This window comes from Barbus barbus (genome assembly GCF_936440315.1).
Source record: "Barbus barbus genome assembly, chromosome: 34".
In the NCBI taxonomy this organism is placed as follows: domain Eukaryota; kingdom Metazoa; phylum Chordata; class Actinopteri; order Cypriniformes; family Cyprinidae; genus Barbus; species Barbus barbus.
In genome coordinates this window covers 6,894,569-6,909,497 of record NC_136762.1, presented here as the reverse complement: position 1 = coordinate 6,909,497, position 14,929 = coordinate 6,894,569, and the positions used below count along the sequence as shown (strand labels likewise).

The 14,929-nt window shown below is 36.6% G+C and overlaps 1 protein-coding gene across 6 annotated transcripts in view; it reads right to left on the bottom strand.

Annotated features, from left to right (window-relative positions):
• LOC306854462 (MDS1 and EVI1 complex locus protein EVI1-A-like) overlaps positions 1 to 14,929 on the bottom strand; it is a 165,856-nt gene that overhangs the window by 101,764 nt on the left and 49,163 nt on the right. For 3 of the 6 annotated variants that reach the window (XM_079392490.1, XM_079392489.1, XM_079392491.1), the window contains exon 2: positions 1,871 to 2,226. In XM_079392490.1, coding sequence (XP_079248616.1) covers positions 1,871 to 2,226 — 356 coding nt within the window. Of the gene's footprint in view, positions 1 to 1,870; positions 2,227 to 14,929 lie in introns of those variants that run through there. The other 3 variants (XM_079392492.1, XM_079392493.1, XM_079392494.1) reach the window with 1 other exon arrangement.

Genomic DNA, 14,929 nt, shown 5'->3' with positions numbered 1-14,929 from the left:
GCGCCACGCTGTCATCCGTCCCCCATCTCTCTCTCTGTGGCTTCTCAGTTTCTTAAATACATATTATTCAAGCGTGCAATAAATTACCAATGTATTAAAATTCATGAAACCTTTTTTTTCTCTCCTTCGTTTCCTTCCATAGAGAATGAGCAAGAAAGAAAGACAGCGAGAAAGAGAGAGTGTGCTTGCTCAAGAGACTGTAAATCCACCATTGGGAGACATTTTCAATCATATTAAAACCTAATGTTTGCACATGTAAGATTTCTGCCATGCTGAGAAGGGAAAAGACAACTTAGAAAGCAAAAAAGGTGGAAGATTAAAATGCAAGTTTAACTGTTGTGTTGTTTTCCAACAAGAAACGTCACAAGAACAAATTCAAACCTTTCAACAGCATTTAGACAAAGTTAACCATAATTACATATGCCAACTAAACTTAAACCATAATACCACGTCCTGACAAAAACATCTCTAAAAAACAGCCTGGAACTGGTTATTAACATTTAAATCATCACCATAAAAACAGGACCAAAATCTGACCGGAGCAGACCAGAATTAATCATAAATAAACATATCATAAAGGCTGAACATATATAATTTAAAGGGTACTAAAGTGTGTGCAAGCAATTCTGATTCAGCAGTGCTGAAACTATTGCTTAGAACTACAACAAGGTGTGTTTACAGCCACTACTTTACAGATATCACAAACCATCGCTTTGATAATAAATGGTCGATCTTCAAGAAAGAGGGTTGGAATATCGTTATCAGAGCAGGATGAGTCTATTTAAACTTTCAATTAGCCTGATACCCCTCCTGCGACCTCTCCGGCCTGGTGAAATTAGCCTAAAATGACCCTGACCAAGACGACACTCGACCTCTGGCCTTGTCCTGTGGCCTGGTTTCGACTGTGAGAGTAGAGTGACTGATATCTGATAGACAGGGCCGTCACGAGGAGGAGGGGCGGCTCAGAGCACCGGTCTTTAACTTGGCTAAAAGTAGGATTTATGGGTCTCAGGCTTTAATTGAGTTTGGAAAGTCTAACTCCTCCCACTGTGATGACATCACAGAGGGAAAACTAACCACTCTAATCTGTCAGTGAGGTCATAGTGTCAAAAAAAGACTTGCGGTAAACAACAGGTCAGCAGTGAAGAATTGGCTTCCTTTTCAATTCATGATTTTGAATTTCAGTTGAATTGGCAACACCTCACAATTTGAACTGGAATGACTGGAATCTATCAAGCTATCTTAGGGCTATAAACCTTTTAACTTGAAGGCTTATCAACATTTTTACAAAACTTGGACACAACATTTACTTTTCTTGGTAACCCCCCCCCCCCCCCCACACTCCCCCCACTTTCTTGTACTCAAATTCAAACTGCAATGTTAGTTCCTGTTTGCTAGCTCAGTTCAAATTCAGGAACTGAGCTGCAATTTAAAATCCATTCTCAAATCACTCCAGAATGGTGCACAACCCTGGTTTGGTGCGATGAATAAGCGTGTGAAATTTTCTGTACATATTTTGAGACTTAAGTGGCATTAAAAAGACCTTCAAGGACATTTATATTATGTAATTGGCATAACATTGACCAATAGCCTGTCTAGTAATTGTGACTAATGGGATTATGGCAACTGCTAACTGGGGTTAGTGCGAGATCACAGAGCCGAGTAGAGGTGCTTCACCATAAAACATGAAGGCCAGGGTTAATCACGCCGCTTCGCTACTGATGACAGTGAAACCTCAGTCGTAACAGCAGCCCATGAGCCTATGTTATCTCCTGTGATTTGTTTCCAACCGTGTAGGGATTTTCTTATCTGAACAAGGCTGTTATCACACTGTAGGAGAACACATCTTAAATTCATAATTTGATCCTACCTCCCATGCCTGGGTGGCATTTTCTGGGCTGTGTCTTGACGTTTCCTCATAGGGTCCAAGACGTTCTCCCACCTCCAGTCTCCTCTGGCTCCAGACGCCCAGGGTTCCTCTGGTAACGGCCGACTCGCGGACCTCAAAGTCTGGGGGCACAGATTCGACCCCATCCCCGGCCAGGTACACTGAAGTGTGGAATGAGGGGTGGAAGGGGGACTGGTCGACTGGGGAAAGCGCATCACCTGATAGGCCAGGGGACGGAAGGTCATTTGCAGTGACCAGTGGGACTGGATCTGCATCAGACACTCTACCAACTTTTTCCAGGTCATCAGAGGCGAAAAGAGAGAAGTCCTCTCCATCTCCTAATCAAGAAAAAGACAGAAAAATTTCACTTTGTGAGAATTTAGTAGATACTTAAAGCTGCAATGTACAATTTATGCACCTCTAATGGCACCAAACCAAATTTCAACATGTTTGTTTGACCAGTCCAATACAGTATTGACTCAACCAAAGGAAAACGAGGGACAAAATAAGTATTTATTTTAGCAATTCTGTCTGGTGCCTGTAGTGGCAAAGAAACTGTATTACAGCTTCAGCTTCGAGAAAAATCTAAAACTAATTTTAGTCTTACATTTCAACAACTGAAAACAGAGTCAAGTTATAACAGTCAAGTTAAAATGACATCAACTTTCACCATAAAAAAACTAAATTCATTTTACAACGAAATTCATTATTGATTAGTTGGGTCTGTGCAATGTGGGCAGAAAACCACTGCCATTGACGTCAATTATGGAAATGATTGAGATACTTATTTCTATGGACAAAAAAATATCTAGTCACAGATTAAGATGCTGTGGGAAAGGTCTACATACAACCCAAGTTGTGTGACAATGCTTTATATTAAGAGCTGAACCTGTCAGATGATTTGATAGTTGCCTGTGCTGTTTAATGTGTTTAAGATATGTTTTCCCCAGCGTATAATTTACATTTTACTTACAGTTATACCCATATCTGTAAATATTTGAAGTCCATACGAGTACTTCCTTTTTTGCATAAAGGCGAGTTCTGATGTCTGACCGCATTCACACTTCACTGAACGAGCACCAGCGCGCGTATGCGCATAAAACATGTGGTGCACAACATAAAGAGATAGCATTTTTGTCAACCAAATATATTTATTTTGCCAAAATATGTGTTTTTTGGACATTAACGATAAGGTAACATTTTTTAAACTTATAGAATTCTTTTTATGAGACCAGTAACTGTAAAGGTGAGTCAAGTTTCATGTAGTGTTTTATACAGTACAGATTGCTTCAAAGCAGATTTACAGAATTAAAAAAAACCATAAAAAACATCTGTATCACAAAATGTTTAACTTAGAAAGCAAATAATATCTGTTTAGGAAGTAAATAATATCTGTAAGTATTTTTTCCCCATATATTGTAATTGGAGGTAAATGAAGAAAATGGGAAAAATACTTACAGAATTTTTGAGGCCTATTACCGAAGCTAAAGATAAATGTGACCCTGAACCACAAAACCTATAAGGGTAAATTTTTTGAAATTGAGAATTATACATCATCTGAAAGCTGAATAAATAAGCTTTCCATTGATGTATGGTTTGTTAGGATAGAACAATATTTGAATGCGATGAAACTAAAAATCTGGAATCTGAGAGTACAAAAAAATCTAAATATTGAGAAAATCGCCATTAAAGTTGTCCAAATGAAGTTCTTAGCAATGCATATTACTAATCAAAAATTAAGTTTAGATATATTTACAGTAGAAAACTTACAAAATATCTTAATGGAATGTGATTTTTACTTAATATCCAAATGATTTTTGGCATAAAAGAAAAATCAATAATTTTGACCCATACAATATATTTTTGGCTATTTCAACAAATATACCTGTGTTACTTACGACTGGTTTTGTGGTCCAGGGACAAAAATACCTTTCACCAGCGACAAACATAGGCTAATGCAGTTTGAGACATTGTACCAACAGTTGCAGCACTATTTAAAAGTACTTCTTTTTATTTGTTTTTTGATCCACACTTCCAGACCACAGCCGGACCATATATGCGACCTTTGCAGATACGAGTAAATATACACAGCACCATAAAAAAATATTTGACCACTAGTGCAGTTAAACAAACACAGGGAAGGGGAAAGTGGTTTGTGTCTGTGATAACACTTAATACAGGCTGGACAAGAAGGTGTCTGGGGTGATAATCATCTTTGTGGCCTCGCTGGTTACGCCCTGTCATCCTCCTCCTCCTGAGGCCCGCTCCGGATTGTTTGGATACAGGGGAGGGGGGAATCTCCAGCGGGAAGCACTGACCGATGCTTGGACTCACTGCACTGCCCCAATACTTTTATGCTTCCTTTTCCTCATTTTTTCCATCGACCCCGGCGAAGAGGATTCGGTGTGAAAACAGCGGATACTGTATCTGCTTAGGTTAATTATGAGCTGAACACAGGGAGGATGTTGTCTGCTGACCTGTGACTTCTTGTTCAACTTGGAGAGGAAAACCAGCACGTGGCTGATGAGGGAAGTCTTCATATTGTCTGTCCTTAAATACCATCCCTTCTGGGACTCGAGTATATGATACTGTATAGCAGGGTTTCCAACATGGGGGTTGGTGAAGTAACTGCAGGGGGGGTTAGTGAGATGATGAAAAGCTAATAATCGATTAAATGTAACATTAAAATAAACAAATGGCTGCATAATTAATCAAAACTGAAACAGCAATATATCACAAGCTGCAATTTAATTATAGTCAGCGCTGCAGATTTCAGAGTGAAAAGTGGTACAGTGTTCATTTATACGCATTTAGCTTATATTACCATGTTTCCAGAGTGGCTTGGATCATGGTAAATCTCAGCAAATGCTGTCATTTTTATGTGAATTTGGGAACACAATGCATGCTACAGTCGCTTTATTTACATTTGCATATATATTTTTTTACAGCATTTGTCTTTAAATTAAATAAATAAAATTGAGGATATATTTTACATATGGTTTACACAACCTGGTTAGCTACCAGTATTTTTTATTGATTTATATTTTTAATATGCAATTAAGACATTTCATGGTTTTCTTGAGAAGTGTAAATAATATGGCTGTTTCTTAAACATCCCGACCAACCTGACACAGCAACACTGACATAACCAATGGGGTGGGTTTGGAGCGGGGTTATTTTTTTGTCTATCCAATAGCAGACGAGCGGACTTGGGAACAGTGTTGCCAGTTTGGGGATTTTGTCAACAAACTAGCAACATTTGACAACTCTTCAAATAGGCTATGGCTACTTTTCATTGAAGGCATTTGGCAACACTTGTTGGGAAACGTGACTGAAAATAATCAAAAATTCAGCTTCAAAAAAACTTATATAGTGTTGTTGACATGATCCTCTTACGGCAATTAGGGTTTGAGCATGAACATAAAATCTGCTTTATTTTAAATCTTTAAGATAAAAGATCTGTGGCAAATGCGTTTAAATATATATTTGCTAACGTACATCAACCGCTGGTATCACTAACACACTGGGACCTGAGAGGCTGTAGCTAAAAGCTAACACACAGTGCTAACATGCTCTACCTAATGTGCCGTTGCTAACACGCTTGGAGCTAACCTGCTGTGCGTAAGTCACGGCGGGGCTAACATGCTGTGGCTAGCATGCTGTGGCTAACGTGTTGTGACAGGTAGTGGTGAGTGCTAATGAGGGCTGGGCCGGCGCTCCTGCACATCTTCCTGTCTCCTCACATTCCTAACGCTCAGAGGGGCTCTGCTCTACACGGTGCCTTCAGAGTCACGGTCATCCCGTTCACAACGCCACTTCAGCCCCCATCTCAGTAATGAGCATCTCCAACTCTTCTTTTCATTAGTGCTAAGTTGTAGTTTCCACTGACACTATATTTAGAAGGGATGGAAGGAAATAAATAAAAGCTGGAAGTAAAAATATTAAAGAGGACATGCACTTACCTTTTTGTTCAGATTTAAAAAAAATTTTTTTTTGATTTTTAAATGTCTCAAAGGCTGCAGTTATTTGATAAAAAATACAGTAAAAACAGTAATATTCTGAAATATTATTACTATTTAAAATACCTATTTTTTATTTCAGTGTATTTTAAAATGTACTTTATTTCTGTGATGCAAAGCTTTTTTTAAGCTATTTTTTTTTTTTTTTTTTTATCAATATAATGCATGCTTGCTGATAATAAGTATTAATTTTCTTTGAATTACACACATCAATAAATGTGCACAGTAAGACCAGGAACATGCATTATGAGAGTAAATTGGTCAATTTCTCATGTTAACTTTAATACTGGATGGATTTTATTTCAATGTAGTTTAAAGAAGAAAGAAAGGAGACAGATTAAAGATTTGCTGTAATCATTGACAGTTAATCTTTCCTTCTGTTCCTATGATTTACAGCACAAGAAGTGAATGCTAAGGCAGCATAAGATGACATGTTTGAATGCAAAGAAACCTCACATACTACAACTTTTCACACAAATTGTTACGGTAATAATGCCATCAAGATATTAAAATAAAACAATTGACACATTAGTGGTCTAGACACTGTCTAAAATCATATTTCTCCACAATGATGCAGCCAAATGTAGGTATCTCCAGCTTAATACAGATATTACTCCTGACGCTGAATCACAGGTGATCTGAGAGCGCTAAGTCTTTCCAGATGTCGTCTTGTGCCATTTACAATATTTTACTTTGTGGCTCTGCACACACGCACATACGCGAACGCATCAGCATGCCTTAAAATGACAGCTGAGGACCCGGTTAAGGCCTCCACCGTACGCCTGTGGATCCGCTAAGCACGAGAGGCCATAACGATCATCCGAGCCGTGGCATTTAAAATTGCCCCTGCCCACAGAGAGAGTGAAAGCTAGTTGGCCGCAGCCTTCAAACCCTGGGCTTTTAAAGGTAACCCAATCTCTCCTCTGCCATCCCTCCCTTCCTGCGGCTCCAACTGATCGGCTTCATCCTGCCTGTTAAAGAAAAAACTCTACGGTACAGGACACTCAGAAGCAGTACGGGGGATTTCTTTGGGTCTATAAACATATATATTTCTGAAAGGTAAACGTCCCTCAAGAAAAATATACTGAAGTGAAGTGCAGAATGTGGCCTGTTTCTTAAAAACGGCCGTGGTTTGAGTATTGGATTGCAGATAAAGAATATGGTTTGGCGTGAGCTGGCAATGAGGTTTTCGCAGAACTTCCCTCTGGTTTTATTTGCTTAAAATTAATTGATTCGATTAGGATAAGAAAATGTATCAACCACTGAACGGTGTGCGTACGTGAATGTGCGAAGGCCGTGAGAAACCCAGGATTTCCTGTAATCTGGATCTGTGGATCCTTCTAAACAAAAAAGTACTCCACCTTCAATTGAGATGATAACATCAGTATGGACACAAACTAGCAATTATGATGTCATTGCGATAAATGGATATTATTGTCTTGGGAAAAGTCACCTATAGAACATCCCTGATTAGAATGGGACTTTCTAGAACAGAACAGTGACACAACCTATAAATGTCCCGGAGATGATGTCACTTACACCCAACAATCACAATCTGCGAATGCGAAAGAATAGGAGCATTTCCTGTCATTTAATAGAGAACATAACTCATCACTTCCTGTTCCACCCTTAAAGTGGCATTTAAAGCACTGGTGAACAAGTATGTGTGTGTGTGTGTGTATTAAGACATTCATTGTTAATGTTTATTTTTCCCTACTGTGACATATGATTTTGAAAAAAACTAGATGGATAGAGCCAGAGCAATAGATAGAAGGGACAAGAGATTGATGACATGTCAACCACTGGATGAAGTATTTAGTTTACATACATAAACATCAGCGTAGCACACTAACAAATCAATCTCCTTAAACTTTTCATTAGTATAGCGTGTTTAATTCATAAACCATCTGTGTTAGCTGCAGGGACGATATCGAGCAACAGACTTCATACAGTGTGATATTAAAACTGATGTATTTACCAACAAAACACACACACACACAAACACACACTGGAGCACGTGAGGTGAAAACACTCAAGTAATCACTGTGTTTACATTTATGCATTTGGAAGGCAGTTTTATCCAAAGCAACTTATATTGCACTCAAGATATACATTTTATTAGTTGTATTCTGAAGGAATGAAACCTATAATCTTGCTGTTGCAGGCACCTGTTTGTGCTACAGTCTAGTGGAGTTAAAAAGTCGGGGAACACAAAAATCTAAAATAATCCTGGATTTTTTTTTTTTTGAATTTAGGAAGTTTTGGAAAAATGTAATTCAATTGAAAAATAACAAAAATTCTAAATAAAAATTATTAATTATCTAATTATTTAATTATATTAAATAGATTTGTATTTAAAAAAAAATATTTTACATTTAATTTAGTTTTAATTATAAATTTTATTCCCAAACATTTAATATTTGTATTATTATTATTTAATAATTTTAATTAAATATTTAGAATAAAAAAAATGTAGGGAAAACCCTAATTTAATTTAATCATTAATTATTATTTATTTTATTAATAAATATTTATTAATAATATTTTTATTATTACTATTTTATTATAAATATTACTATATTTTTAGAATTTTTTAAAATATAGAATTAAAATTAAAATTAAGTACAATTATAAATGTAAATGATTAATAATTATTCATTTTATTATTAAATATAATTATTTTTATTATTAATTTAAATTTTTTGTATTTAGGATATTTGAGAAAGTTATAATTCAAATAAAAAGTACAATTATAAATAATTATTAACAATTATTAATTTTATTAGCAAATTAAATTCAATTAAATACATTTACTATACACTAATAAAGAAAAATTGTGTGACTGAGCATTTTAACTTTTTATTTTTATTTCTTTTTTTTTACAAATGATCAGATGTACTTGCTTCAAATGAAGCTCAAAATGCATGTGGAGTTCATGTAGCTTGAGCACTGAGAATACACACAAAACTAAAATTATGGCATTTATGTTAATGCTTCAATTCATCGTTTTATCCTAATTGTTATACTGATAATATAATTTGTAAAAAATAAAATAAAATGGTAAAAAAATAAACAAATAAAAATTATAATTAATAATAATAAAAAATAAAATAAAATAATAATAATAATAATAATAATAAGATAAAAATTGAACATATGCTAAGCATTTTCCTTAGTGGTACATATGTTCTAATCATGTCTAAATTCTAAATGGAATACTAATTCCAAGTGTATTATGAAATATAATGTATCGCTTATGGCACGCAAGTCAGTTCATTACTTTTAATTTTGTGAGTAAACATCAGTGAGTGTGTGTGTACGTGTGTGAGTGTGTGTAGTGTTCACCTCTGCTCCGGGGTTCTGCTGTGCTCATACATCACGCGATTACTGTGGGCGGCACGGGACCCCGCGTCATTACCACCAGCATTAAAGATGATAGAACCAGCCATTAATCACCATGACAACACGCCCTAATGGAGAGGTGACCCAGTCAACGCCCGCGGACGTCGGGACACACGCACCTATAGGACGAAAGCGAGCGTTCACGTTCACATACACACACACACACACACACACACACGCACGCGCTTCACCCTGCAGTGCTGTAGTCTGTAAATATAGAAACAAGCCGCTCTTGAGGGCCACGCTGAGATCAGACTCTTTAAACGTGATGATTGAGAGGGCAGATTAAGATAGAAAAGATCTAAAAAAAGGCAGAAACCTTTTCCTTGACTCTTTCTCTCTTGTTTACTCTCTCGCGGTTTGCACACACACACACACACCTCCTTCTTCATGCTTAACGTATTTGACAACTCACCCCTTCGGTTTGAAATGCCACAAAGCAACACACAGCAACATTTCCTACTTTCGGCAACTGGAGCGCAACCAATGAAACGTTTCCCACCTGCCACCGTTCACAAGCAGCTCTATAATACCTGAAGAGAGAGAGGCATCCGTTAACATCCCATTCTTCTACCTCCCAGGGAAGGATGAACTCCGTATCGTCCTGGTTTAAAGGCAGCAGCCACATTCTCCGCGCTCCAGGCCACTAGTGACAACAGGAAGAGCCGTTTTTACCAGGTCCAGGATTTATTACTTCATTGAGAGAAAGCCAGAGGGCTGAGAGAAGAGAAACTCGGCCTGATAAGCAACAAAACAATACGATGGCTGTTACAAGCGCACTGGGCCTGTTTCCCAGCTGAAGATTATTCAGCCAAGACTACGGCTAAAATGAATTTTCTATGGTGTATCAATATCAACTTCATTATGTTCAACCCCAGACCTAATCTCTTTGTTGACATCTTTGGAAACAGTTACATTAAATATACTGAAAAATATTACAACATGTGTTTTCAGTATATAAAACGGATTCCTTTATAAAGATTTTATATTTAAGAATTTTTATAAACTGATATATCTTCTTGTATACACAAATATATATTTTATATATATAAAAATATTATGCATGTAAGTATATATATCTACACATATATAATTGTATGTATGTGCATATATATATATATATATATATATATATATATATGTGTGTGTGAATGTGTGTGTGTGTGTGTGTGTGTGTGTTATTTATAGTTATATTTATAATATGTCATTTATAATTATGATTATATATTTTATCTTTTAATTATTTATTAAATGTAATATCATTATTTAAACAATTTAAATATAATAATTTGTCAAATTATTATTTACATTTATTATTTAATATTCTTACCTATTAAATCAATATACTTTATTTCAATATACAATATTTTAAATGTGATCACATTTTTAAATAATTTAAAAATAAATTTTACTCACTTATTTTTTTTTATAATTATAAAATAAATAATTTATTACAATTACATATTCTTTGTTTAATTTAATGATTTAATGCAGTTAAGAAAGTAAACAATTTAATAATTAATAATACTTATTTAATATTTGAAATAATTTTTTTTAAATTTTTTTTAAGTATTTTAAAAATGCTCTAAAAAGTTTCTCTAACAACCTAATACACAAACAATTAGAAGAATTAGGGCCACCAGATGTCCAAATATGATATAGAAAGACATTTATGGATCTATTCAAACGATGTTCTACCTGGTGAAATCTAAGCGTTAGCATTCCCATTCATCCTAATGGCAGTCGCTCGACTATAGCACAATCAGCTCGAAATACACAACTCACAAGCAGCCTAATTTTCAGAAACATTTACTTTTGCATAAACCTTAGTGTGAACAGGCCTTAACCCTAATTCTGAGCCTAACACACACCATCAGATCCTGACAAGCCCCTTCCAGCTCTCAAGATGTGCTCAGAAACAGACCAGCATGGCTGCAAACCACCACACAAGAAACATTCCAGCTCCAATCTCCATTCTGCCCCATATGAATCCCTCACTAACAAACTCCAGACTCCGTTACCAGCCTTTGTGTACGGAATTAAGACTCGGCTCTCTCTTACTGGCCACTGGAGACCGGCAGGACTAAATGAGTACATTTGTCTTCTCAATGGCCTGGCTGATTGGATGTTTAAAAGAGTGTGTGAGAGAGTATGAGAGTGTGCGTCTGTGTTTGTGTGTGTGTGTGTAGAGCAGATGTAAGTCTACGGCCCAGAGGGAAAGAGGAGCAGTCGGCACAATACATAATTAACCCGGACACTCAATTGAATGAGAGCGCCATCGGATCAGGGTGAGAATCCAACAGACAAACATTCGCTGCAACAGTATTAACTCAACGGCCTCTCTTCAGCGTTCAATCACACACAGAGTTTCTCACACATACTGCATTCAGCATGCATACTACATACAGTGTGTGAATATTCTGTAAGCATTGAATGTGGATGACGTAATGCATAAATGTGCTGCAACTGAGCCTTGGGTACTTTATCCCATGATGCAATTCAAATCAGCCAGACTGCAAAGATTTTATGAGATTTATATATATATATATATATATATATATATATTTTTACACAAAATTGGATTAAAAAAGGAAAATAGCTGTTTAATTTATGATAGCTGGACACCACTCTCTGAATTTAACTAGATTGAATTAAATAAATTGTTATTACAACTACACTGTAAAAAATGTATTTTCAAAGTTGTGAATAAAGATTATTGGAGTACATTTGTCAATAAAATACTATTTCAGTGTTTTGATGTTTAATTTAGTGTGTTATTTGCTGCTTCTTTGTAATTAATTGTAAAATTTTAAATATTAAATATTACATGTAAATATTACTGTATTGACCTCATTTGTCTCCTTCAATTATTTGATCAAATTGCCAAATATTCCAAAATGTTCATTAAAAAACAGACAAAAAATCTGCATAGATATCATTGCATACTGCATTCTATTTCATATACTTAAACAAACAGTATGCACAGTATTTCATTCCGAACATTCCCATACTCACACATGACCTGTGCGACTCGCTAAGAGCATCTTAATTAATGAGTGCATTGTTTCAGCTCGTCATTGACTCTCGGCTCATGAACAACACTTCATTAATACACAATGCTGAGCCGACCAATTAACACTGTACAACAAGCCACGCTGTGACTGCCTAAACACACAGATATACTCTCACACACACATATGCAAACATCCCAGCCATGAGAGGCTCATTATTAATCACTGCTAATGCTAATTAATTAAAAGAGCGGGTGCGTGTGTGTGTGTGTGTGTGTAAGTGCTGCAGACAGCTGCTTGTGTCCTGGGAGCTCAGAGGGACTTTAACATGTTTCTCACAAGCCTGACAAATGACCTATTAATTATCTAATGTTGTCTGACAACAAGCGCTAGATAAAGATGTATGTTTGTGCGAGAGGCTGATAGAGTCGTAGTGAGAGCGAGAGGGAGGGGTGTGTGTGTGTGTGTGTGTGTGACTTGTTACACAGACACGTTTTTTCTGGTGTCTACCAGACACAAGTAATAAAACACAACAGACACACATAAATGTAAAATATTCACACTGTTGACTTAAAAATTTGATGTAAAATGTTTATATGGTTTAATTCTGTGGGATAGAAAAACATTTGGTGTTTAAGGGGTTGAAGATAATTTTGTCATTTGAATTTTTTGAGAAAATGTTTGTTCAGTGGTAGTATGTTACAGTTGGCAAGATGTAGAACCTGTAAAAATTACATCTTTATAAAATCTTAGCAATACTCATGAAAACGATGTTCAATATATACTGCATGTTGTCCCAAAACGTTACTTGTTATCTTCATTTATCACATTGGAAAAAACGCATCTGCTAAATGAATAAATGTATGTAAAAAAAAAAAAAAATAAACAAACAAATAAATAATTTCTATAAAAATAAACAAACAAATAAATAATTTATATAAAATGCGAATTAAGTCAATCTGTTCATCATTTTAAGCCCAAACGTCACAAAATTTTGGTAGTTTCATTTGTTTCAAATAATTTTTAAAACGGTTTACCAATAACATAAAAAGCAAAACGCAACTTTATTGAAGATGAGCAACTTAATTATCTAAAAAAATCAAAATACAAAAAAAATTAAATAATTTTTTTAAAATTTATGTTTAAAAAATCTTTAAGGATTTCTTTTAATTTTTACTGAGAAATAAGACAAAACTACTGATTAAAATGTTTTTAGGAGTGTATGCATGCAAATATATACACACTAGGGTTAATGTGGCAGTATCATAAACCACAATCAATATCATCGACGGAGCAGCATGACTGCATGCATATCAACTAGAGCACTTTATATCATTAAGAGTCCCTAACCACAGACAGCCAACATATGCTCTCTCTCTCTCTCTGCCAGATGAGTTTTTATGAGGACTGGACTGTTTCATTTGATTTAACGAGTCGCAATCCCAGTCGACTGCTTATTCAGACCTATTCAGTCTAATAACCCGCAGAAACACACAAACACAGGGACACAAAAGCTTAAAACTAAGGAGTTTTTCTCCTCACTGTCACACAGCTGAAGTGTTTCAGTTGTATGTATCTCACACTTATCTGTCAGCTGCCACACACTGTTACCATTTGATCTGTTTTCAGTTGGGTCTTACAGGCACGCCTCCTGTCCCACCTCACGGCTCCTGTCTCACCTGTGTGTCTTTTCAGCCAGCCTCGGCTTTGATGAATCACAGCGATACAGTCTTAGACACACACACACACACACACATACACAAACCATTAAGCACTGTCATGACGTGACAAAGACAAAATCCCTCTAGTTATTCTGTAATCATTTTGGTAAGCTGAGAAAAGCATGGGCAGGTAGGACAGACACACACACACACACACACACACGGTGGCCCGACGCCATCCAGCCATATCCTGATTACACAGCACAGTTGTCCACATTTGAGAAATTGATCCTGTGATGGAGTGCGCTTCATGAGGGTGACGGCCATCGCCAGGGAGACGTATTTCCTGCGTCCATGCTGCCAGCCCCGGGGCCTCGCGGGGCGTCTACCCGGCTGCCCGATCATAAAGCCAAATGATAGCATATGTGCTTTGTTTAATTTTGATGTCCCAGTAATGTATTACACAATTAGATTGATTTGACAATTTCCATTACGCTTGATAAAATATTTATGGAGTGAGGTGGATGATAAGTCTTATCAAAGAGCCATCGTTCGCACGCGGCTGACACGCCACATCCATCAGCATCAGCAGTCAGGGCCGCTAGCGTTAGCCTATTAGCTTTTATTCACCCCACAGGAACAGGGTCGCCCATGGCTATGGCGGGGAGGGGGTGTCTCTCTCGGACTCTGTCGCTCACCTCCGTCTTTCATTTCTCCTCATCTCTGTGCCATTTCACGCCCTTGCTCTTTCTCTCCGTTCTCTCGCGCTCGCTCTTCCTCCATCAATCTCAGTGTAGCAGTGTGGGCTGCCAAATTGGGCTCATCAGTCTCAATGCTGGATGCAGGTGGGTTTGATTCAGCACGGGAAGGTGGATTCGCTCGTCCCTGTTCATGCATACACATACGACCCTCTTTCAGCACCCTAAGCCCTTTTACTTGCCCCAAACT